This window comes from Coloeus monedula, assembly GCF_965178545.1.
Source record: "Coloeus monedula genome assembly, chromosome: 3".
Taxonomy (NCBI): domain Eukaryota; kingdom Metazoa; phylum Chordata; class Aves; order Passeriformes; family Corvidae; genus Coloeus; species Coloeus monedula.
The window spans coordinates 104,142,645-104,168,007 of record NC_138783.1 but is presented as its reverse complement, the minus strand read 5'-3'; the positions used below and the strand labels follow the sequence as shown (position 1 = coordinate 104,168,007).

General features: G+C 42.0%; 2 protein-coding genes across 3 annotated transcripts in view; one reads left to right on the top strand and one right to left on the bottom strand.

The window, feature by feature from the left end:
• The window catches only part of PHKA2 (phosphorylase kinase regulatory subunit alpha 2), a gene marked incomplete at its 3' end in the record, with an annotated part of 41,228 nt that extends 38,293 nt beyond the window's left edge, over positions 1-2,935 (top strand). For both annotated transcript variants that reach the window (XM_082277387.1, XM_082277386.1), the window contains 3 exons: positions 639-692; positions 2,044-2,244; positions 2,762-2,935. In XM_082277387.1, the coding sequence (XP_082133513.1) occupies positions 639-692; positions 2,044-2,244; positions 2,762-2,935 (429 nt within the window). The remainder of the gene's footprint in view (positions 1-638; positions 693-2,043; positions 2,245-2,761) is intronic.
• Positions 2,936-9,053: 6,118 nt separating this feature from the next.
• PPEF1 (protein phosphatase with EF-hand domain 1) overlaps positions 9,054-25,363 on the bottom strand; it is a gene marked incomplete at both ends in the record, with an annotated part of 28,485 nt that continues 12,175 nt past the window's right edge. Inside the window, 11 exons of the mRNA XM_082277442.1 lie at positions 9,054-9,247; positions 9,708-9,792; positions 10,614-10,777; positions 11,749-11,855; positions 12,524-12,666; positions 13,290-13,475; positions 14,831-15,031; positions 17,227-17,376; positions 17,838-17,874; positions 19,445-19,611; positions 23,509-23,555. Of these exons, the coding sequence (XP_082133568.1) occupies positions 9,054-9,247; positions 9,708-9,792; positions 10,614-10,777; positions 11,749-11,855; positions 12,524-12,666; positions 13,290-13,475; positions 14,831-15,031; positions 17,227-17,376; positions 17,838-17,874; positions 19,445-19,611; positions 23,509-23,555 (1,481 nt within the window). The remainder of the gene's footprint in view (positions 9,248-9,707; positions 9,793-10,613; positions 10,778-11,748; positions 11,856-12,523; positions 12,667-13,289; positions 13,476-14,830; positions 15,032-17,226; positions 17,377-17,837; positions 17,875-19,444; positions 19,612-23,508; positions 23,556-25,363) is intronic.

The following is a 25,363-nucleotide window of genomic DNA, read 5'->3' as shown; positions in this document are numbered from 1 at the left end:
ATATTTCATTCTTAAAATCTCTTTGGACGAATCATAAAATGTGTCTCCTCTTCCTAGTGTGTTTCCATTCTATACCTCAGGTACCCAGATGTGTCTGTCTTTAACCTGCCTTTTCACCATTTAGGTTTTGTCGCTGTTTTCTTTATACCACTTGGCATTTCTCTCCCCCAGTGGTTGACATCCTGCGGTGTGCTGTCCTGGATCTGAAACACATAACTTAATGTTGTTCTAGCAAAAATTTAAAAAGATTCTTGCTTTTGTGGTCTGTTGTCTTGCTTTTTTGTTATCTTTTATTTCCAAATCCTTTCCAACAGAATGCTCTCATGGATTTGTTTCCCTCCTTTGTTTGCCTTTGCTGTAGTGGCTCTCAAAGTGCTTTGCTTCGTTAGCTGGGCTGGAGCACAGCATGCTCTGGTGTGTCATGTCAGGCTGCTTCTAATCTTTGCCAGTTACATAATAACTTCTTCAGGAAGGATGAAATAATATTTTTGAACAGATTTTTTCTGTGTTATTTGCGGGGTTTTGCTTTGCCTTTTTTTTTTTTCTAACTGAAAGTTGTTACATATTGGCTTAGAACAGAGAACCCTCAGATTGACTTGCAAGAAGTGTAATTTCTGTTCACTCTTGAAATGTTTCAGTGCCATGGTCTGTCCATTGATGGGTATGTCCTTCCTTCTTCAACCACCAGAGAGGTACAGTAAAATGCCAATGATTTTCTAGCCACATGTCTGAATGTTTGGTTTGACAGTGTAAAATGCAGCAGGGCTGCTGTTACAGATCCTCGGTTTTATGTTTAGAACATCTGGACCTTCCCCCAGCACCTCTGCTAGTTTCCCTGGGTCTGTGCAGGTGAGTTCCTGCCAGGCAGGCCTGGGAGGAGGTTTTCCCTTTGCTGAGCCTGCCTTCTGCACACCTTCACTGTCTCCTTGTGCCCACTGGGAGACTCCAGAGAGGGTGGGGGACAGCAGCCCTTTGGGGGGAAGGTGAGGCAGCACAGACTTGTTGGAATAAAGCAGACACATTGCTTGCCACTTACTTTTTTTAATATGCTGCAACAGCAGGCAGTGTATTTTGGCTCAAAAGTAAATACCAGTTAAGGATGATTGTTTCTAACCAAAGCTTTGGTTCTTTAAATCCATACCATTTTCTTGCATTTTTTTCTTAGCTGGATTCTGTCTTTAGGTGCTCTGGCAAATTTTGAATTCGCATCTATAAAACAAACTCTTGTGAATAGTAATCCATCAGTGCAAGAGCTGTGCTTGTGTGCCCAAGACTGTTTTCCTGACTGTTTCTCTCAAACTTGTCTCTGGCTTCCTTCTTTTCTGAGGGACTGTGGTAGCAGCTGAAGAGAGGAGTTGGAATTTTCTGTCAAATTTAAATGTTGGGGTTTGTGGTTTTTTTCAGAAAGGAGAGCTTTATTTATCCCTATTGTGTAGATAAAGAGACTTCTATTTTTAGCCTGTCAGACCTGGACAGGATCTAATTTTGCTGTTTGAGGCAATCGAATTAAATAAGCACAAACCTCCTAAGGCAGCATAACATCCACAGAGCTATGCCAGTGCAAATTAAGCTGTTCTACAAACAGAATAGTGATATTCCTGCATGGCAAAGCTCAGGGGTTATTTAAAAGTCACCCCTCTAAGCAGGTGGTTGCTTTTAAAACTCAGCAGTACATTTGGCTTTGCAACTAACCTGCAATGCCAGAAAGATATGTACAAGGCAGAGTGTGTGAGACCACAGCCTGAGGAGCAAAGAGTTAATGTGCCAGCTAAGCATCAACAGCACTGTATGTAAGTGAGATGTGTGTGAGATGGGTTGCAGGGCTGGAGCAGGCTTCTGGAAGTTGTGTAACTGTTTGCAGAATCAGGGTCTAGCAACACAAAAACTTTCTGTAAGTGTTAAAGCTGCACAAACATTTTGTTCGCTTCAGTCAGTCTGCCCCCATGTGCGGAGAGGAGCATATGTCTCAGTGCTTGCAGGATGTGAGGAGCTAGTCTTCTGGATTTGTCAGTTTGTCCTTCCATTTCCACTCAAACTTGCCAGATGACCCCATGTGAAATCAAGTTTGCAGTGCACGTGGAGTCAGTGCTGAACCACGTCCCCCAGCCTGAGTACAGGCAGCTCCTGGTGGAAGCTATTCTGGTCCTCACGTTCCTCTCTGACATCGAGGTGAACAGCATCGGGGGCATCATCCACGTGGACAGAATTGTGCACATGGCCAATGACCTGTTTCTGCAGGAGCTGGTGAGCTCAAAGGGCAGTGGGGGAAAGCCTTCTCCTTCCAAAATTATTCCCTGCTCTTTTTTTAATGTGTGTGATGAACTTGATTTTGTCCTGGCCCTTTCTCCTACAAAGACAGACCAAATCACTTAAGTATCTTCTGGAAATATATTTGGGAGAATTAATGCAAGAACTGTGGGAGATTTAAAGGGAATAAAACTGTAGTGTCTAACAAGCTCTGAAGTGCAAGGGTAGATTGAAGTTCTGCTGTATCAAGGCATTAGTATCACCAATATTTGAGTAATCCCACCCATTCCCCCCAATGGACAAAAATCTGTGAATTTATATATTCTTCATTTACTTGCACTGATCCAACTAAGTCATGTGGGCCCTATAGTAATCCTGATTAAGATTTTCATGAGGGGAAAGAGAATTGCTTTCAGTATTCAGCACAAATAGAAAATCATAATGGGGTTGGTTTTTTCCAATAAATAAGCATGCATGCCTAACTTGCCCTACTTCTTTGCTTGTCTCTTTACAGAAATCATTTGGAGCTACTGGTAGTATCTTGGAGAAAGACGTAGCCACAGGAATTTGCCACTTTTTTTATGACAGTGCTCCCAGTGGAGCCTATGGCACCATGACTTACCTAACAAAAGCTATAATTATTTATTTACACGATTTCCTGCCCAGCACAGGCTGTGCAATGCAGTAAGTGATGCCTCAAGCGGAGGGAAGGCTCGGAGGCTCTTCCTCCCCAGTTCCCTGTCACAAACCCCTTGGCTGTGGTTGCTGCCCATGTGTGCCATCCACTCCCCCAGCATTTGGCCCTGCTGGGGATGCTCTGTGCACACCGACCTGCTGGGGATAGGGAGCTGGAATTTGGCCTGGTTTTAGGAGAGTGTGCAAGAAATAACAAATAACGAGGCTTATTCTGCCCAAAGTGCATAAATGTCATTTGTATTAAATTAGCAAGGATTATACAGTTCTGCCAAGGGGAAAACAGATTACTCTGTGGAGATCAAAAGGCATAATAAAACGAGGGAGCTGCATCTTGGGGACGGTCTCACAAATAAGGGAAGTGATGGAATTCATTAATTTTTCTCCTGCTGTGTGTAAATGTACATCATTGTGAATCACTAATGCACAGTGTGAAACATCCAGGGAAAATAGAGGAGTAAGAATAACTTGAAATAACGTGGTGGTATTTCTAATACACTTTTACCCTGATTCTCTTCTCATTTGCACCTAGTCAGTGCAAGGCTAAGGCCAGTAGGGACAAACTTCCTACAATATCCACTAATTTGAGTGGATAGCCTCTGTCAGGAAGCTGCATCTGTCTTTAATCTGAACAAAATAGCTTCCTTCCCTGCATCCCCAAGACTTTGGAGGCAAAAATCTCAAGACTCCAGCTTCTCCAATGTGACAGACAGTTTTATGCCTGTAATCCTTTCCTCTGAATGGAGCAAGATAAACCTTTTCCCCTTGAGCACCCTTTCCAAGTCTCCTGATCATTTCCCTTGCAAACAGCCTCAGAGTTAAGAATGGCATTATTGTGGCTCTTCCAGTGTAGCGTGAGTTTATGGAAGGCTTTGATGTTTCTCTTTTTTTTTTTTTTTTTTTTTCCTTTTTTTTCCTTTTCCATTTTTTCTTTTTCTTTTTTTTTCTTTTTAATTTGAAGTCACACTGGTCTCATGTAGTTAGGGGTTGGGCTGCCTGGAAGTCTCCCTGCAGACAGTTCCCAGGTTAATGCTGTCCACTGGAAGCTCTGAGATGCTGCAGGGAGAATAGGTGTGTCCCCAGGCATTGGCAGTGGTTTTCCTTGTGCTTGTGCTGCTGGCTTTGCCACCAGCCACATGTCAGCACCTGGCTGACAGCTTAGGAAAGTGGCAGTAGCTTCAGCCTCTCCATGGCCACAGACAGGTTCCCTCAGCAGCACTGCTGCCATGTGAGCAGAAAGGATCAGAGCAATTCTGTCTTGCCAGGCAGAGGGGAAAAGAGCAGATAGGCCTGTAAAAAGTACTTTCTGAGCTAATAAACCTGGTAAGAGTATTTCTGTAAGCCTCCCCTCCACTCTTTCAGAACATAGCTGTGCCATTTGTATAGGATTTGAATTTTTTTTTTTTTTTTTTGTAACAATAGTGTGTGGTGCTTTTGAGAGTGAGGTTTTTGTTTCCAGTAGAAGTAATGTCCTGTCTCACTTGCCAGTTGCCAGCCCTCATGGTCCCAGCAGGTCTGAGCTCCAAAGGCCATGACACCCCACCTGCTGTCCCTCTACAGAGTCACTGCTGCTGTAGCAGTATCTGGGAACTGGCTCAAGAGAGTGAAGGTGTGGGAGGCCTTAGTGTGAGGTGATGTAATGTTTTTTTCAGAGACAGAGGAGTTTGGTAGTCCAGAGGACCAGGAGCCCTGTGTTAAACCACCATGGGAACCATGGGCCTGTGCAGGGGCCAGTATAAAGTGACAGTTCAGGTACAATTAGCACTTGGGTGTAGAAGTAATTTTATTGGTGTGGTGCCTGTTTTGTGAGGGTTTGCCTTTGTTATTGTTTAGTTTGGTTTTTTTAACTTTTCGTATGTATTGTGAGAGCTCACTTGGCTTGTTTCCCAGTAAAAGGAAGTAAAATCCTTTGTCTACTTTAAGCAGATGTGACAGTGCAGAGCATAAGCACACAACAGCAAGGTGATAGTTTTTTATTTTACCTAGTATCATACAAAAAGTAGTAGCAGTTATTTTTGCTTTTCTTCTTGAATCCTAGACTGTGAGAGATGCAAGATGACTTTTTGCAGAAACAAGAAGGCTGATGTTGGTTTTACATGCAGCTGCATTGAAGTCTAAGGCAATTAAATGTATGGACTAACATACCTGGACACCCCTTAATACTTATTTTTTTTAATGGGAGTGTCATTGGTGTTTTTAATATCAAATTCACAGTATGACCTAGGTTATGGTATATTCATGATGGTCATAATGAATTACCACGTGGAATGCAGGCAACTGAAAAGTATTTATGTGGTAATTTGAAGAGTTTAGGTTGGTGGTGAAGGGTGGGACTCAAACACAAGGCCAGTGGAAGGCAAACTAATATTACTTACAGGGTCAGGCACAGCTGCACCACCTTGCTGCTGTGTTACTGCTCAGAGCGAAGAGCCATTGCAACTGGAGAGTTACCTTGCAGTGCAAACCCAATTATGCAACTAAGGTTTTACACAGACCCCCTGCTTTCCTGAAGATCCCCTGTGTGTGTGAGGCTGCTGCAAAGCAGAGCTGGCACTGGCAGTGACCAGGGTGTGCTCCCAGATAAAATACAGGACGACTTTGCAGTTTGTGCAGGGCTGAGCTAATTGGCAGAGGCTCTCCTTGGCTGTGCAGCCTCCCTGGGGAGCCACCAGATGACACTGCCAGCTCCCAGCCCCAGGAAATTCATTTATGGAAAGAAGGCAAAGGTGAACAGACACATCCTGTGAAACAAGGGCATTAGTGAATTAAAATAGACTCACCTGAGAGCTGCTTGTGGCAGCCTGACCAGCACTGCTGCCCCAACCAGTTTGCAGCTGTGAGGTCAGGAGCACCCACACAGTGCTGGGGGCAGCTGGGTGCACCTGGAGACAGGTGCAGGGCTGGGGTGGGGGGCAACTGGCAGAATAAGGATCTGTGTCCAGCTCAGAGCTCACACCACATGCTGGCCCCAACCCTGCTCCCCCAGGTCAGTGCCCTCCCTGCTCACAGCTGTTGCCTTCTCCCTGCTGCCAACAGGGACATGGGTTTGTCAAACTAGACAGATCAAAAGCACCACTGATCTCCCTTAGCTGCTGGTCCCACAGGTAACTGTGAAAACTGAATGGGTGGCGTACAAAGTCTGTCTGACTTCTCTCCTGCTAATTGTAGTCTCCTTTCTCAGGGAAGGAGTCTTGCTTGTTCCCAGAAGGTGCAGGTGAGCCACAAAGTCCTTAGCTGCCCTGCAAAGGGGCAGCCACTTTCTGTGGGGTAGTGAAACACCTGGGCTGCCCCATGTGGGCACAGGACACTGCAGGAATGTGTCACCCCTCTGGCAGTAGCCAGGGCCTTGAGTGAAGTGGGAGCTTGAGTCAGTCCACGTCCAACCTTGGGCACTTTTTGGAGTGGTCTGCAGGTAGGAGCAGTTGCCCAGAAAGCAGGAGACAGATGCCACCCCTGGTGCCATCTGTAGCTGTAGGGTAAGAGTTTGGGCACTCATCTGCAGGTTGATTCAGGTGCTGCTCAAAGGACCACTCACATCTGGAATATTAAGTAGCTGCTGCATAGAATCATGACTGAAAAAAGGGATTGAGGATGGGGGTTATAGAAGAAGAGCTTCGGGTCAAACAGTTTGGATTTAAGTAAAAGCAGCAGGGCTTTTTCCCACTCCCAGTTCCAGTCTCAAGTGGCATGCATTCCAGCATTAGATATTTCAGTTACTCTCCTGCCATCCTCCTTCTGTCAGGGGTAAGGGGGCTTTTTGTGCCACCAGCAGCTGACAGGACAGCACCTTCTTTTTTGGCTCAATGATTCAGCTCCTCAGTCCTGTATCCCCAAAAGGCTCTCACTGCCTGCCAAGTGAACCTGTGGTGCAACTGTACCTTGGCATCCCCTCTCAGGAAGTGATCCCTCAAGGCCAGTCCCCTTCATGCCAGGTTCAGGAATGTGTCCCTAGTGGGGAAGATCCACACTGGAGGCTGCCAGCCATCCTTCAGAGCTCCTCTCTCTCGTTGCACACCCTGGCTTTGTCCTCTTTACTGGGGCAGGTGGCAAAGGAGGACTCCAGAGCTGCGGTGTCCAGTTCCACCTTGTCATTTCACACCAACTGCATGGAAGCAACAGTGGGAAGCAAGATCCCACCCCACACAGTGGTGTTTGGCCATCGTAAGTGGAGCCTTTTTGTCACTCCACTGGAATAAGGTGGGACTGATCAGATTAACTGCATGCTAAAAATATACATTATGTATTACCAATGCCATTGAAGTTTTACTGTAAATTTTGTTTGCACTATTAAAGATTTTTCTTTTCTCCAAGGAGGTAGAAATAAGTGTGTGCATGTTTGTTCATTCATCTGTCAAGTTACAAAATACTTCTGGAAAAGTGTTCTGTATTTAAATGTAGAAAATAAGATTTAAGAGAGACAGCAGTGCCTTAAGCTTGGGCTGCTGTTACATTCTGGGATGATAAACTTGGAAGGATGCTTCTTTTCTACTTTCAACACTTCTGTCAAATGAAACTGAGCTGTTTTACTTAGCTCATCTTTAGCTATTAAAATTTAAAGGTGGACTAGGTTGGAACCTTTTCCTACCCAAAAAGCACTTTATGTGCATTGGATTTACTGAGGCTGAATAAGGTAATACAGTTACCAAACAGCTCCTGACCTGATGTTGCTTTCAGGGTGTAAGATGGAAGAAAATTAAGTCCAGATCTCCTGACTTCTCCCCCTTGGGAATTGCCAGGGTGGTACTGGCAGGAATGGGAATATTGGCTTGCAGTCAGGGGAAGGAGAGAGGCAGGTGAAGGCAAGAGACTCTTCCATCTTGCTACCTTCCAAAAACTCAGTTTCAGGATTTCTCAGTTCCTTTTCTTGGTAAAGAATTTATGTTTAACTATATGCAAGAATATTTAGGTTTGGTAGTATCAAAATATGTTTACTATTGTGTTCTTACTCATCTCTGTTTTTAAGAAACCCTGTTTGTCTTCAGAACAGTGCATTCTATGGTGATCGGGGCAGGATACCAAAACATAAGCAGAGACACCCCACTTAGGCATTGCTCAGAAAGCTAAAGCTTTATTTTGTGATCTATCATGTTCTGCATTAACATGCTATGGATTTAGCCTTCATTAAGGTGACAAGTTATCACAGAATCACCGAATCCCAGAAGGGGTCATGTTGGAAGAGACCACAATGGCTCATCTGGTCCAACCTCCCTGCTCAGACAGGGTCATCCCATAACACATAGCACAGGACTACCTCCAGATGGTTCTTGAATATCTCCAATGAGGAAAACTCCACACCCTCTCTGGGCCTTCTGTTCCAGTGCTCGGTCACTGCACAGGAAAAAAGTTCATCCTCATATTCAGGTGGAACTTGCTGTGCATCAGTTTCTGTCCATTGCCTCTTGTCCTATCGCTCAGCACCACTGAGAAGAGCCTGGCTCCATCTCAGAAACAGTTATGATTGATTCAGAACTCTAAATCCCAACAAATGTGGGGGAAAGTAACCAGTGGCAAGAGGAAATCTAGTGCAAGTGTAAACACCTTTCAACCAAGGTCCTCTAAGTTGTGCCTGTAAACTTTTGAAAGGATAAGTTAGTGACCTGGAATGATTTAATTCCTCTGCATCATGCAAAGAGCAAGATTAAATGCAGGCCTACCCATTTTAACTAGACGCTTCTTCCCTGTTTTCCTCTCCTGCAATGGAAAACCCACACCCAGACTCTCTTGTGCCTGTTCCATCACCAGGGAGGGTCTGATATGTTCCTTGTGGTCATCAATGCTCTCAGCTGTCACTAAGGACTGTTGACAGGCACATACCAAAGTCTCTCTTCCTACACAGCTCTAGTCATGACCTTGGCAATATTGAGGGATTAAACTGATGGGGATGATGCCACCAAGAGGGCAGAAGTGAATTGTAAGGTCCTGGCAGTGTGTGGCAATGACACAGTAATACTGTTAAGTGTGAGTTTTCATCTCCTCTGTCCCATTATTAGCAGGTACAGATCAACCACGAGGGGCTAAATAAAGACTTGAGCAGTGACCCTATCAAGCAGCCCTTTTATAACTAATGACAGCAAGCTGAGCTTCCAAGACAACTCACAAGAAGTTCTGCCTTTTCATGAGGTTGCCTTTTTCTCGAGTCTGTGAACAATGTGAAAGGCCTCTAAAAATTCATTGAAGTCGATGTGGCCATCTTTGTTGTAGTCTATGCTGAGGACTAACTTGTCAATGGAGTCATCCTGTACATCAATGCCCAGGTGAGAAGTGAAGAGTCTCCATGTCTGGCTGAATTCCTCAAGAGAAATCAAACCTAAAGGAGACAGACAGTAGGCTGCTTTTTGCAGTGTTGTTTCCCCTTCCTGCATAAACACACATGTACACACTCCTTCACTGCAAGACAGTTATCTGCCTACCGTGGTGGGGTTAGTGCTTTCATAATTGAAGCACGTTTTTACTTTATGTAATGACTGAATGCTTCTGACAGTGGAATTGAGAAAGCAGTAAAGAGACAGTGGAAGGGAGAAAAAGCCCCCACAAGAGGGAAGCCAGTACTGGAGCTGGGGTATGTGAGAATTTTTTCTTGTTAAGCTCTGTGCACTGTCCCTTATATGGTTGCAGCCTGACTGCTTAAAATAGTCTCCACTAAACTGGAGAAATGACATCACCTCTGGTTCCCCTATATTTAGAAGCCTTAAGGAGGAAACACAGTGGGGAAAAGATAACTGGTATAGGCTCCATTCAGCTGACACAGGGGAGGTACCTGGACTTACCTGAGTGGTCTTTGTCAATGATGTTAAAGATGATCTCCAGATCTTTTCTGTATCTACACAGTGTTTCTGCCAAAGCTGGCTGAGCCTGGTTTTGAAATCACATACAAGAAGCTACTCAGATATTGGTTTGAGTTAATTTAACCAACAGAGTATCTACTATCCAATTTCCATTTTCCCAGTTTAACTTGTCAAATGTTAAAAAAAAAAAAATCTTTATGCTTGAGTTCTCTGGAATGACACTTCTATGTCTTGTCCTGAGGAATAATCAGATAAAACCCGTCACTTTCAGATGGCAGGGCAAGGGGGAAAGGAGCCCTTCACACCTCCTACCTTCAGTAATTATTTGAGGAAATATGGATAATCTAGGGATGGTGTAGACCATGCACTCATACAAAGCACTTACTGTAAGTATGTGAATGGATCCCGCTGTTTAGGAAAATGATGGTTATACCTCAGTCCCAAAGCACTGTTCTGCCACTCAGTAACAACTGACCTCAGATACCATTATAAACATCTAAAAGTCCATCTACAAATGTGACTTCCTCCCACAGGGGCCTGAACTGCCTCTGGAGCTTGTTTGAAAAGCTCATTTCAAAGAGTAAGTGTTGAATGCTCTGGGCAGAATTTGTCATATCTCCTCTTCTCTGTTATCTAAACGCCCTCAAAAGCCAACAGAAAGTAAGAAGCAGTTCTTGCATGTGATTCATCCAACCTATTTTAAGCATCTACCTTAGCAGGGGATGATGATTCGTACCCCAGCAGTGCTCATTTTCCTCCACTAACTATAAAAGGAAGCTCAGCAACTAGTTCAGATGTCTACTTGATGGGCCAAACCACTGTCTTGTGCTTCAATTTGCACCGAAAGTTGTTCCTCCAAGAACTGCAAGGAGGTGTTTTTCTCTTTACCTCTTTTATAGGTTGACCCATTTTCAAATCATAAAAACATGACATGAAGTCAACTTCTCCATCTGGATTCATCTGTGCTAACTGAGACCGCAGCATCCTCCAGGGCAGTTCCAGCTGTAGGACAGACTCCATCGCTGCAGCCCAGTCGTTGACAGAAATCCTGCCTGCCAGAAGGGGTCAGGTCATGGTTACAAGTGGGACAGGACACAGCACACATCAGTCACCAGCACAAAGGGTTACAAAACACAAGGATTTTCTCTGAACCCTGGGATGAAAGCCCTCATAACAAAGGAGCTGTGGGGTTGAACTAGGCATTTCCACAGGTCCCTTCCTGACACAAAGTTGTGATGCTATTATGACGTTCAGCATATTTTAACACCTTTTGACAAAGCCAGATTATGCCATGAAGGTGTACTTCAGATTTCAGCTGAGCTGCAATTAGAGTGACATGTGGCTGAAAACCAGACAGAAATATGTGAAACAGCTGTTCAGTGGCCAAAGAAACACCATCATGTTATTGAGTGCCCTTGTAAGGGCACAGGACACAGTCAAGTGAGTAGCCATCCCGAGGAAAAGTTGTATTTGTGGTAGAAATCAACTTCTTGCTTCTACATTAAAGGTTAATCTATTAACTTAGCACTGACTTTTCTTCAGCTGAGGGGTGAGTGTGTTTTTGCTGGAGGTATAGACAAGGCTGTGTGTCTGCTGGAGGCACAGGCAGCCAGCTTTCCTCAGATACCTCCCAGGCTCAAAAGGAGACCAGTTCCCTGTCTGACACCTTCTGAAGACCCTCCTACATGAAGGTGGTGGTGACCTTTGAGCTTCTGGAACTGGATTTGCCTGCCCAAACTCTCTACCCAACAGCAAACGCCATTTCTCTATTTGCCCATGTCTTTCAGCTTTCTTTTTTCTACTTTAAGCTTCATCCCCTCAAGTTGTTGTCTGGGGCTAAACCCTTACCAACATCTATTCTCCTCTGTGGTCAAGGAGAACAAGGTCAACTAGCCTCTGCTGCCCTCAGCCTGACAGTGGCAGGCAGGCAGGATTCCTCTCCATGGAGTTTGTCCCCTCTGCCCCACAGACGCATGGAAGCTGTTTTCCCCATGGTGGCAGCTGGACAGAGAAGGAGTAGTACCTGTCCCATTGACGTCGTATTGTGCAAAAGCACTGGTGAGTTCAGACCTGTGAGCATAAATCTTCTCTCGTAAGGACTTTAAGGCAGATGATTCAATTGTACCTACCCTAGGAAGAAAAAAATCAGCAGATTATTAAAGGATTAAAATCCTCAAGCATTTTATGCTTTTCAACATTCATTATCAAGTGCTTCTATCCTTTAACATGTAGTAAGTTTAGGGTATAGTATGTTTAAGTAGGATGACCCAAAACATACTGGAACACTGGAGGGGGTGGGGGAGGAAGACAACATTCAGAGGGGGAAAACCCCCCCAAAAAACAAAACCAACGATGCTCCATAAGAATAATCTGCGTTTATGAGATAATTGAGTTTATGCAGGTAATTCTAAGCTGCTTTCCTTTACTAATCTGACCACAGTACTAGGCATGGCAAAGCTGTCATGATAAACTTTTGAGACTCAATTCATAACAGGATTTGTCCAGATTAACACTGCAGCCTTAAAGCAGGTGCAGGCCATTTATGAGTCCCTGGCAATTGTCTGTTCTAACTGCTTACCTCATCTAATTACCTTTGTGAATTTCTCAGGAAACCAAGTTTGAACACTTAGAACACGTTTAGTTTACTGTATTAATTTTTAAATTGTAAAACAAAAAACCAGGGAGAATCAAGGAAAATGGATGCCTATTCAGTTATTCCATCAAGCTCGAGATTTGTGGCAAGTACACTCACATGTGAGGAGAGTCCACCCCTCACAGCATGCAACACACAGCTTTACCTCTCGCGGAGATTCTGCCTGCGCGTGTACTTGCTGACTTGGTACTGCACAAACCGAGGGGTCAGTTCAGGATTTAGCTTGATGTAAGCACCCCGGTTACTGCCCTCTTCATAATAGTTAGAGGCAGAGAATATGGTGATAACCTGATCATAGGAAACAGAGAAACTGGATTGGCCAGAACAGCTCTTCTTGACACTGATTTCTGAAACTGATCTTAGAAAAAATTCCAAGTTACAAAATTATGTGTCTACATATAAAACTGTTATTCACCAAATTGCTCTTGCCTTTAGAGTCAGAGCTCTGGTCCTTTATTTTTGACCTGTCACACTTCAGAGGGCAGTGAGATACAACATGCTGTTTTAAGAGAAACCTCTTTCTAAGAGAGACCGATTTTTCAGGATTCTTGTTGGCCTCCCAACACAGCATGTAAGAAAGCAGGGCCAGAAGATAAATCCATAAATTAAAGAGAACTAGAGCCTTATAGCATCTCTTGAACTGTATTTACACACAACTCTTCTTGGGGATTTTGTTGATGTCCATTTGTTTTCATGTCAGTAATAAGCTGGTCCCCACTCCCTAAAGCTGTAAAGAATTTTGTTAGTCAGAACTCAGTAATTTGTTGTAACATCTACCTAGGACAAAGTTCCCCCAAACCCAGTTTAACAAAGTCACTCTCCCTTTTTAGAATAAATTTTGCGGACAAATCTACTGTGGATGTTCCTGTGAAATTCACAGGAGAATTCTACTTTACATGGAAGCATCTTACCTTCCCATCATGACTGATCTCATAACCTTCTGGCTTAAATTCATGAGACCTGATGAGCATCTTCAGATTATACCTCTCAAACAGCTTGGCAGTGACATCGGGACCAAAGTAACAGCCTCCTCCTCGACACTTGTTTGGTGTACAGCCATTTTGGCTTCTTGGATCACTCCACAGAATGTCAAGGATCTATAAAGAGCAAACTCAAGCAAGTGAGGACTAACAGTGGGGGAAGACTGACAGGCTATGGCTGTCTAAAATCCTGGCCACAGCAAAAGCCCCACAGTACAGGGAGAAAACACATCTTTGCTAACATGTAAGTCTTGGGTTTTTTCCTTCCTTTCAGGAGCATATTCTTTTGTGCTGAGACTTTTCTTATCCTTTTTAAGAAACACTTTCTAGATTTTGGATGAATTTTTTTTTTTTCCCAGAAGAGAGATCTTTTTAGCAATGTACCTCCTTTCACAGCTGAGGTTTTCAGACTTGGGCAGGTGCATCAGGAGCAGTACCTGGGCTATTTCAAAGAGAACACAAGCTGCCTTCTTCACATATAGGTAGGAGAGGCAATTTCTATTTCCCAGCACAGACTGGATAACCACATGGGTCAGTGGTTTTACCTAAGCTTGGGAGTACCTGCTCTCAACATGGTAAGAGTTGCCTTTGGCTTTATTGTCTTCAGTTAGCTCATGTTTCAAACCAACATTTCACATATTAACATTTTAGCAGGATTCAGACATGAAGGTGAATTATCATGGTTTAATTCTAGTCAGTAGAAAACATTAGTCAAAATGTGTTTGTTTAAACCTTGCTGGGCAAGGTTTGCATTAACACATTCCACTTCATGTTCATGAGCATGCCTTAGTGGATGCTTGATTAGCTGGGGGAGTGTCAGATTTTTGGGGGAAAGAGGGCCTTGCTTGTGCCCACTGTGTTGGTTTGTAGGTAAGAGAGGTATCTTGGGAAATCAGATTTTCAGAGAAATTAAGCTTTCCAAATTGCCACAATTTATTAAATTACAGTATAACTAAAGCTCCATATTGGCTCTAATATTCAAGAGGAAATGAACAGCCAGAGGACAAAAACTTCCCACTTCTGAATAATCTGCCTGTAGGTCTCAGGATCTGGGTGGCTTTTTGGGGCTATATCAGCATTCAGCTGCCAAAAGCACAGCCAAAGAAAGGCGCTTTATCTCACCAACAATTGCAAAGTCTGACCTGTCTAAACCGACAACCCGTTCTGTACCAACAGATCCAACCACATGAGGGCAGGCAAACCCATTTCGTACGGAGCAGTTTCCTCCTCCTAAGGGCTAAGAAAACAAAACACTGGGCAAATTTTACTTGTAAGGAATAAAATCCCAAGCCTTTATTACCAGGTCTACAAAAAGCATCCAAAACCCGTTAGGTATTTAATACACTCCTTAGAATGACTGTTTTCTTAATAAGAGACCATTCTCTCAAACGCATAACCACACTGCCCAAACAGAACGCCTGCCGAGTTTGTGCGGGAGGGTTTGGTATCAGTGTGTCTTTGGTTTCACCTACTTGTTTCCATTCCTTCAGGGCGGGGTCTGGAGGCAAATTTGAGCCTGAAGGCTCAGTGGAGCCCGATGAAGAGATGTGTTGTGTCTTCCCTGCAACATGCTGGTTGGCAGTGTGTTTACTGGATTTGGTCGTGGGAATTCTCTTGTTTGTTTGGTCCTGTCTGTCTCTCACTGACTTTGGTGGCCGCATCAAAGATTTCAACTTTAAGAAAAAAAAAAGTTACCACCTCAACAACAAAAGTTGATACAGAGATGCTGGCTGAAAGGCACACCAGCTCATGTTTCTTGCACTCAGGAAAACTCAGAGAGTTTGACTAATGTTAACTCTCATAATGTCCTGAACTCACAGGTTTCAGAGAAGCTGCAGGTGTTTGGCACTTGCAGAAATTTTGCTTTATACCTATCAGTAACCAGGCTCTTCAGAGCTGCTTTCATATTCTTATCCAGACACACAGACTCATTCCAAACACAGTCAATCTTAAGGTCTCACTATACAGCAAGTAGGGCCTGGGCTCAGGGAAGATGCTTCAGTGCCCAGCTTCCCTGGAAACAAAATATACATTCATATTCTATTGAAGGTGAAAGTCCATTCACTTCTGTTCTGACACACTACCATGCTGTTAGATTAATTTGGCTAAAACAAATAGAGTATCAGGAAGATGGCAGTGAAATTGATGAAGTATTACATCAGGCTTTACACTGTTAAATCAAACTCCTCCAACATGCATGGGCATTTGCTTTTTTGGAGTGGTGTGCTATGGCTCCATGGATGACCACTAACATGGACTCTTCTCCAGGGAATGTCTTCTCATTTGAAATACTCTCATACTAGCTTATTTCCAGAACAAAGCCAAAATAAACCTCGAAACCAAACCAACCAACCAACCCAAAAAGCCCAAACCAAAACAAAAAAACCCAAACCAAAAACACCCACCAATAAAACATACACAGTCCACAGATGCCTGAATTTTACTTTTTAACAAAGAAAAGGACTAATTTAAAACAAAGTGCACAACACTGGGTTATTCTCCAGAGCACTGACCAATATGAGAGACCTGTCAGCTGCCAGCTGTACCAATTAAAATACATCACTTGGCCTTGAGTGACACCACCCTGGGTTGTGGCCCACACATGTCTCATTAGCAATGCTCTCCTGTGGCAGCAACTTTGACCTGTTAATTCTGCATTTTACAGATACTGCATCAAAAACATGCAGAGCTGAGCCCTGGTGAAAGCATGGGCAGAACTCATCTCACAGTTAGGACACGTCTATCTGTAGCTAGGCACCCAGTTTTAGTGCACCGTGGTACAGCCAATGGAGCCTAAGACTCCAATGATCAGGAGTGTTCGTGCTCTTTTTCATGTCTTTGAAAAAGAGACACAACTGACTGTCCTGTAAAGCATTTATTTCTGCATTAGGAAATATGGGGATGACAGCTCTAGATTCCACAGACACTGATGACAGGGTACACTAGGTTGCATAAACATTGGTCTCCTATGCCATCTGAGATGCTCCACTGTGTCTGTGAATTAGTCTGAGGGGGGCAGACACAAATCTGGCCTAAAGGGGACTGGTGGAGGAGACCTACAAAGAAGACTTTCTTCAGAGGCAGGCAAAGGCCAGAGGGGACATCCCTAACCTATGGGGCACTTCCTTCAACAGCACTGGAGACACGTGCCTAAGCAATGATCTCCATCAGATCCCCTGGATCTCCATTGACTATAAGGAGTCTCAGCACCCTGATCACAAGCAGACATCTTGATTTAGTTGTCCAAATCGAGACCAAATCCCACACCACTTTCCACTGATTTGGAAGATCTGTGTTTGCTCACCATTTCAGAAAAAAAGCATGAACATTTCTGTCTTCTAAATCCATGAAAAGCAATAGATTCTGTTTTATCAAGGCCAGTTCTTGAAGTCTGATCCTTCTGGAAAGGCTCTCCCACATGTACAATGCTCAGCTGCTGCCAAGGGAGTGCCTCACAGGTAGAGAACTTCCCCCACACAACAGATGGCAGAAGCACAGCCCCAGGACAAAAGGCAGTGCAAGAAATATGTGGCTAGATTGATTTCTACAGTGTTTGGAAATACCTGAGAATCAAGTAGTTTTCATACTTTCTGGCTAATCACTGCAGGAGGAGGCATCTAAAGTGGTTTTAGCTATTTTAAGGTCAAAAGACCCATGTTACACAGAAAGCCAAACAACTGGCTCTCACATCTACTGCAACCTTCTTTCCTAAGCCCTGATTTTGAAGAAAAATTGGACTATTATTTTTTTTACATGCCTTATACTGCTGCCATTTCCTTTCCTAATGTAAACAATTTGATCCTAGCATTTGTACTGCAAAATTTTTAAAAGAAAACAAAATTACCCTCATATGAATATGATCTCTTACCTTATTTCTCTCAAGTGCATTCAGAAAATCCAAATCTGTGGTGTCTGATATCCCCCCATGTAGGATAAGAACTTTGCTATCAATTATAGTGGCAAGGGGAAGCCAGCTAAAGACATCTCGCAGAAGACACAAAATCTGTTTCCAATGGTCCTGTAAAATATACTCTTACATTAGATCCTGTTTCTGGCAGATTCTGTTGCTTCTAAGTTCAAGGTTTTGCTAAAATGTCTGCGACAGTTTACATGAACAGTGGTGTCCAGGTGATATCCTGAACTGCAATCCTGACAAACATGTTCTGACATTTACTTTAGTGCCATTTGATTGTCTCTGTAGCATTTAGTTTTTCTTTCATGTTCACCTCTTTTTGTGTTCTTGGTTGGTCTTATGGATGTTACTTATTTTGTCCCACAGATCTCTGGGGATAAGAGACTAGCAGTTAAAATTGTTTTGCCAGTTATTCCACTGATAGGCCAAAATAATTTCAACTACATCATTAAAGTAATTCTCTGCTACACCTAAATAAATTGGTTGGAAGTTTCCTTGTTTACACAGGTTTCATTTTACATGTGCAAAAGTACAAAAAGATATAGGGGAAGGAGGAGGAGTCTTACCTTGTACTTCTTCGAAACTTCTTTTGTGAAGCCATATCTGAAAACAGGACAGCATAATGAACTGATTTTCAGTATGCCCCTTCTGCATGGCTTCCTGTGGTATGGTGTTTTCTAGGAGTTTTCTAGCCCCCTTTTTCACCTGCCATTCCATCTCACTTCAGTTGAAATGTGCTCTCCTCCACTCTGTCTTGAGAATTCAGTTAAACCGGTTTCTTGTACATAATAGAGGTCAGGAACCGAATCCAGCCCAATAATTATTAAGAGGCCTTTTTGCCAGCTCTACCTTTTAGATACCAGAGAGAAATTCCAAAGGAAGCTAACTGATAATGGGCAAAAATTCCCACAAAACCTTCACAGAGTTTTTTGTCTTAAATATCATATCACCATAGAATCATATTATAGAATGGACCTAAAAGATTACCTCATTTCAACTCCCTGCCATAGGCATGGACACCTTCCACTAGATCAGATTGCCCAGAGCTTCATCCAGCCTGGCCTTGAACATATTACTTTCTTAAACAATGTCATCTGTCATGTCTTTTCCCCCACAAGGGACAAGGATTTTGAGAGCTCATTCTTTTAACACCAAGATATCCTTCATCAAGGGGCATTTTCACAACACTCAGCTTTCAAATTTAGCCATGTGCAGCACTGCTAATCAAAATGCCCAGGAAAGAGTGATACACAGGACTACATCTGTGCACTCCATATCATCACAGACTTAGTTAATATTTTCTACTGTTCTGGGTAGGAATTTTTCTACCTTGTAGATTAAGTAACTGATCTTGGTTTATGTTTGGTTTTGTTTTGTTTTGTTTTGTTTTTAATTAAGTGCTGAAAAAGTAACTATCATGTGAAACTGATTCTCTTATGTGGATCATTAATAGGACTTGACTATGGGCCTCTAACCTAGATGTTAACACAGGCTTCTGCATTAAAACAGCAATACATCCTGTGTGCACACATCAAATGATCCAAGGGGTATAGCAGGTTACCCACCAGTCAAAGACTTTCTGGGGTGGCTTAGAATTGTAGGGAGTAGGACCGAGTTCTTACATCTGTGAGATGATTTTGTCTCCAAGTCACACTTTGACTACAGCCAGAGCCACTGGCTGTGTTCACTCCCTTGGCAACACTGCACAGCTGAGTGCCAATGTCTGTGTTAGAAAAGAGTGTCAGCTTTCCTGCATTGACACCTCCAACTAATGAAGCTCCACTGAGTAGAAGGTAGGATATTTACCTGTGCCTTGTGTTTGAGAAGTGACATCGTAGTTCAAAGTTAACTAAAATATCAGCTTTAGCTAAATATGTTCTTTAATTAAAATATCATCCTTCCATCTGTCCTTCCCCAACTTTGATACTCTGGAAGCTGCACTAAGCCCTCTGACTTCAATGGATCATGATTAGATCAAAAACAAGACATGATTCCCATTCAAATGTCTGTGTGTAGTGAGGATGTTCCTTCCCCCCCACACGTTGAAGAGGCAAAGCTCTTCACCTGACTACTTAATAAAACATTATTTCTGTTTTAGGGTGTCACAGTGGAAAGTAGCATTCAAAAGCTCAAACATTTCTAGTGAAAGGCCAGATACACCCCCAAAACCTACCTCAGGTTCATGATGTAGTCTTCATGGTTTCCTCTATTCAAGTGTAAATCGTTGGGATAGATAAGAAGAAATGCAAATAGGATTATAAGTATTTCCATAGAGTTTTTCCCTCTGTCGACAAAATCACCATTAAAGACATAGCGGTTTTGTTCTGAAGGCAGACCATTCTGCAGAAAGAAAAAAAAAGGGGGGGAGCATTTAGAGAGGCTGCTTTGCTACTGTAAAAAAGGAAATAGCATTTAAATGAGATCCCATTGCTAGAAATTCTTAAAAAAAATCCTACGTAATACAGAGATCTAAAATGCAGCATTTATTTCCACTGCTTAGAATAAAAACCTCCATATCAGACAACCTGAGCCATTAGAGATGACCTCTCTAGCTGTTCTTACGATGCCATCTCTAATCCTTTCCTCAATGTATTATATTAAATTGAAAGGGACCAAAAGGAACATCAGTCTTGTAGTAAAAGATACATTTTTGTTAATGCAACTGTTGCCAGGAAATTATGCACTTGCAACAGAAGGGAGTCATTCACTTTGAATGGAAGATAAGAAATCCATGAAAAATTATCTTCTGATGTAAGTTTGAATGAATTTCATACATTTAAATTGTTTGCAGTGTATGATTCCAGAACTCCTGAGAAAGACTATAGTCCAGAGGATATAAAATCTTAAGACAGAACTTTGAAGAGTTTGATTTCAGCTGTTTTAATCCTGAAAGCACTACTTGAATTTTCTTTCATGAAAATGCCCCTTTCATGAGGGCAAAGATATACTTGAAAGCTCACAAACCTGAGAGGCTGAACATACAGCTATCTGTTACCTTTTTTTTTTCTGAAGATACAGAGAAATGCTTTATTATAAATGGTGACTTATTAAAAACAAGTATTTTGAACTGATGATATGTTTTAGATTAGAATAATTACCACCACTTCAATGGGTGCCGTCAGCTTACATAAAATATAGCACCAACTATATGTAGCTTCACCATTTCCAGTCATGAGTATCAGAAATAGTATTTTAACTTTGACTTCGCAGAAAAGAGAAACCTCTGTTTTCTCAATTGATATGTACAAGAAATATCAATAGGACATCTATAAAATCACATTATAACTGCGGAAGCCACTCTTAACAGTTTTGGCAGCATTTTTTGGCAGCATTGCAAGACATGCACATCCACTTCTTGAATATATCTACTGTGTCAGTGTCAAGCCTTTCTTGTGTTCCTATGGCATTGCAGGTGTACTGCCTTAGCAGGTTTATTGTAGGATACATGATTTGGCCAGGGACTCAATGAAACTTGTAATTTGAATCCATACAAGAATATCTTTTTTTGTCCCAATCAGTGTCCTGTGTTTTCAGGATGCAGAAGTGAACCCTGGTCTCTCCATCCTGGCTGCTGTAAATACAACTTCCTTGGTTTTTGCTCTAGTCTGTCCTGAGCCCTTTCCAAGGTAACTTAGAAGGGGCCTGTGCTTGCTCTGTGCTCACAGGAGCGGCAATGTATGAGACTCTGCTAATGCAGTGGGTTGAAGTGATTTTAAAAAGGATAGGATGGATTTCAGGAGTAGAAGAGACGCAGAAACTCAGCAGCAGTTTCTGGAAAGATAAATAAAAGCTTTGCCTTAAAACCAATAGGCATGTGAATTCACCAGCAGATTGTGAGTATACACACAACCACTCTAACTACAGTCCTCATGTAAAGACAGATCTACTGGAGCACTCTCCAGACTCTATCACCCTTCTTTGGGAAAAGCTTACACACAGTTTGAGTTTTAAGCAAGTTTCGTTTGGACTTCCAACTTCAATGTGACATTTTAGTTTTGCTCCACAGACATGCAGTTTCCTTTTCTGTGGTTTCGACCAACAATGAGAGCAAAACTAAATTAAAGGCTGTTGCAGCCTCTGACATGTTGGAGAGGTAAACAAGACCCTGTAATGATTAGCAACTTGCTGCTGGGCATCATTACTGTATCTCCTGGGTTAGTTATTAATTAACTTCCGTTTGTTGTTGGCATTTTCTACTGCTTCAGGCTATTTCTATCTATAGCATCCCTTTAACAATCTAATTTAGGAATACATAATTTAAAATTCAAGTGTTTCAAGGAATATCAGGAAATGCTGTAATTTAATAAAGATTAATGCAGGGACTGAATGAACCTTACAAACTGGTTATTGAGGAAAAATAAGTAACTGTCTTAGCTACAGCCAAACCAGGTGTAAGGATTATACAGCATCTGCAGCATTGTATCCATATGCTGTAGATTGCCAGCTCTGTGTGTTTGCGAGGCTTGGTTTGTGGAAGTGCTGTGACAAGCCTGGTCTGCATGCAGGCCTCCAGAATCCATTCAGCTCTGCACAGCCCTGTGAACACTGAGATCACTCCCATGGCACTGTTTAGGATTGCATCCTCTTGTTTAAGGTAGTTCGTACCAACTCGGAGGATGAAATCCCTTCCAACCGAAACAGAGTTTGGGAAGGAGAAAAAAAATGGATCCCAGAAGCTGACTGGGTTCGCTGCTTATCTGAGTAAACTGCTCAGAGGGGACAGAAAATACTGTCATTTAATTTGCTTCTAAATAACTAATCAGCTCTATCATATGTTCTCTATATTCTCAACTACTTTGAAGTGACAAAATACTTGCCCATTTTATTCGGTTTGGTGGAAGGGACTTCCCTAGAAGTTTAACAGAGAACAACTGGGTGTTATCTCTAGTCTGAAGTCAGTGGGAGTTTTGGCTCTAAATTTACTGAAATCAGGATTAGAGTTGCTTTTTTTTTTTTCTCTTTATAACATCTGTTAGGCAGGGGGGAAAGAATCGGCATCTGTTTACACCAAAAGAGTAAAATGCAGGCTTACTGCAGCTGTAAATACAATTATATCTGAGCATTTATCTTCAAAATAAATTTCCCATTCCAGGTTCTGTGTATGAAACCAACATATATCTTATTCCAGTTTCAAAAAGAGAGCTAAACAACTAAAAGACTGCAAGCCAATGACCAGTTAAAGATGGTTGATTAATAAGAAAAGCAGAACTCCATAAAAAGGTCTGATTATACTTTAACTATACTTCAACAGACTTCAGGTATGCACTGGGCAAAACAACTACATTTACATTCAACAAGTGTCAGATGAAGGGTAACAAAGCTGGAAGCAGGGGGAGAATTACATCATTTAAACACCTGGTTTACCTCACTTCAGTCTCCATTCAGTGCAGATGAATGTGTAAGGATCTGACACAAACCTTTTCCCCCCCTCTCCCCGGAAAGCTCAAATCAAAGAGAGTACCTGCTAAATCAAAGGTGGTGATTCATACTGAAGATAAACGTGAAACTAAATACACAACATTTCCTGCATCCTGGAGCTTAATTTGTTTTACACATCAGTAAAACTGAGAAATGCTTTTTTAGCATGATAAAAAAGGATATGTAAAGTGTGCCCAAAGTACTTCTATTTTGTGCAGATCATGTGGTTGCTTCGAAGGCTTAAAAAGCTTTTAAACAGCACTTTCTTGTTTCCTGTTAAAAAACCCCAAAAACAAACCAAAAAACCCAACCCAAAACCAAACCAAAAAACCTGTAGGTATCCGTGGAAGGCCTAAATGAAAGCTTCTGCATTTTTCTTGTGAGTCAAAATTATCCGTGGGTTTATCCAACCCAAAACCAAACCAAAAAACCTGTAGGTATCCGTGGAAGGCCTAAATGAAAGCTTCTGCATTTTTCTTGTGAGTCAAAATTATCCGTAGCAGACTTCAGTCAATATGGAATTTAAAACAGTGGCAGAACTTTGGAGATTTTGCAAGGAGTCCTCTTAAGTTTTGGCTCATGCTGCAGTTCATCATTCAGGAAAACAATCATCTCCTCGATCTCCTCCTTCCCAGTAAACAGGAGGATATGAAGAAGGAAAAGCTCTGACAAAGACACCAAATTGTTCCAGAACTTGTGTGTGTGGTGTATGCACACCACATGAACAGTTCTAATGGTGATAAATCTGTCACACACAAATATGTGTTATTAATAACAAGTCATAAAGTGAAAATGCCACATCTCGCAGTACCTACTTACCTTATAGAATATCAGCAAAAGATCATCCAGGTTTCCATGCAAATCTCCTACAGGAAACAAAAACATTTTTAAAAAATTTTCTCACAGAGGAAGAAACTGGAATTATAAAACTGGAATTGGTTAGGCATAATAAGTTTTCCCCCATGCTTTCCTTACGTATATAAACCCAGAAAATGTCACTGAAAGACATTTTGAAATATAATAGACTTCTACATACAAATGGGTTTAAATTTACCAAGTAGCCCTCTTTATACTGCACAACAGAACGTGTTTCAGGGACAGGTTTTGCTTACTACCAGCAGGAAGTGATGGAGAGTGTCAAGAACTATCCATACCTGTGTGCCTCAATGCTAAGGCCACAGGAATGACAGATTGGGCCCTTTTTGAGAGGTTTGTTTGGAACAGGCAGGGGAATTTCACCCCAACACAAAGGATCACTGGAGCAGAGATTCCATGTGCATCTGACTTCATTTCATGCAGCTGTAGCTGCAGCTGAAGCCAACCTTCTCATGTCTGTGACTCACCACCACAAAGCTGCAAAACAGTTTCAAAACCTATCTTGTGAAAATATGCTTTTACCACCAATGATTAGGAAAAGAGAAGTGACATTTTTACCCTGTGTATGTGTTTTCTGCACAACTTTTAATTAATTATGAGCCTGCTGAATTAATTCTAAGGGATCTTTCAAGCTATGATAGGTATTCATCACATATGTGGAAGCAAACATTTCAGGCATATATTTAATCTGCATTATAAATTTGAAATTATAAGAAATGGAGGGAGGGATACCTTATTTTAAGGAAATCAACATTTTGGACCAATTATGCTTTAAAATGGGTTATCTGTCTTCTGCAGAGGCTCTTTCTGGTTACAAAAGCTTTTCATTTCAGTACAGGACTGGGTTCCCTTTAGATGCTGCTTACATAGTACAAATGCAATAGAAACGCGAAGAGGAATGTTTGTTTAACAAGAACATGTTGTGTTGTGAACAAGCATGAATCTATGTTCCCTTGGTTTGGAAAGGGGTCTTGTTGGTTTGGTTAACAAATTATTGTTTATACAAACCTCATTTAAACAAACCCTTTCCTGGCAATCAAAGTAGGTCCATAACCACATCTTTAAAAACATTATTTGTTTTGCATGTCTCAGAGTACCTCCCTTATACCACTTTACTATTACACACAGCACGCACTTATAGATGTCAAGAGTTATGTCACCATTATTGTTCTGTTTTGCAGCTACTGCATTCTGTGTCAAGTCAGGATACTGCATCCCATTATCCATAATTTACAAAAGTGTAACAAAATAGATGGGCAAAGAGCTCTTAGTTCTTTACTGTGTGATACACCATTCTGTGAGACTAATTTGCTGGTTGTATAGAGACATCTATCCTCTTGGGTCTCCTTAGAAAAGAGGGGTTATTATCATTTCAATTTATTCTAAATAGTCATGCTGTCAATGAAAGGTCTTTTTTGCCACCCATATTAAGCCCTCATTAAAATCATTACCGATTAAATTATGATTAAAATCATTAAAATCATTACTGAGTAAGGTCTTTATCCCAGTGAGAGGAGAAAGAGGTGAGACTTACAGCCAGTGATCAAAATACTTGGTAACATTTTAGAGGTGGAAGTGCAGGAGTATTTCAGCTGCACTGCAGTGTTAGCTGAATTAATACTGACTCATTCAGAAATGTTAAACAAGAACAGGAAAGAGGAGGTGAGGGAATTTCTTAAAAGATACTTACTATGACTCAGGAACTTCTTGTCTGTTTGTTTGTTTGTTCCAATTTATGCATTTGTGGGGGAAAGTAAATAAATAAATTTTTTAAAGGGCATTGAGAACTCTCTTGTGA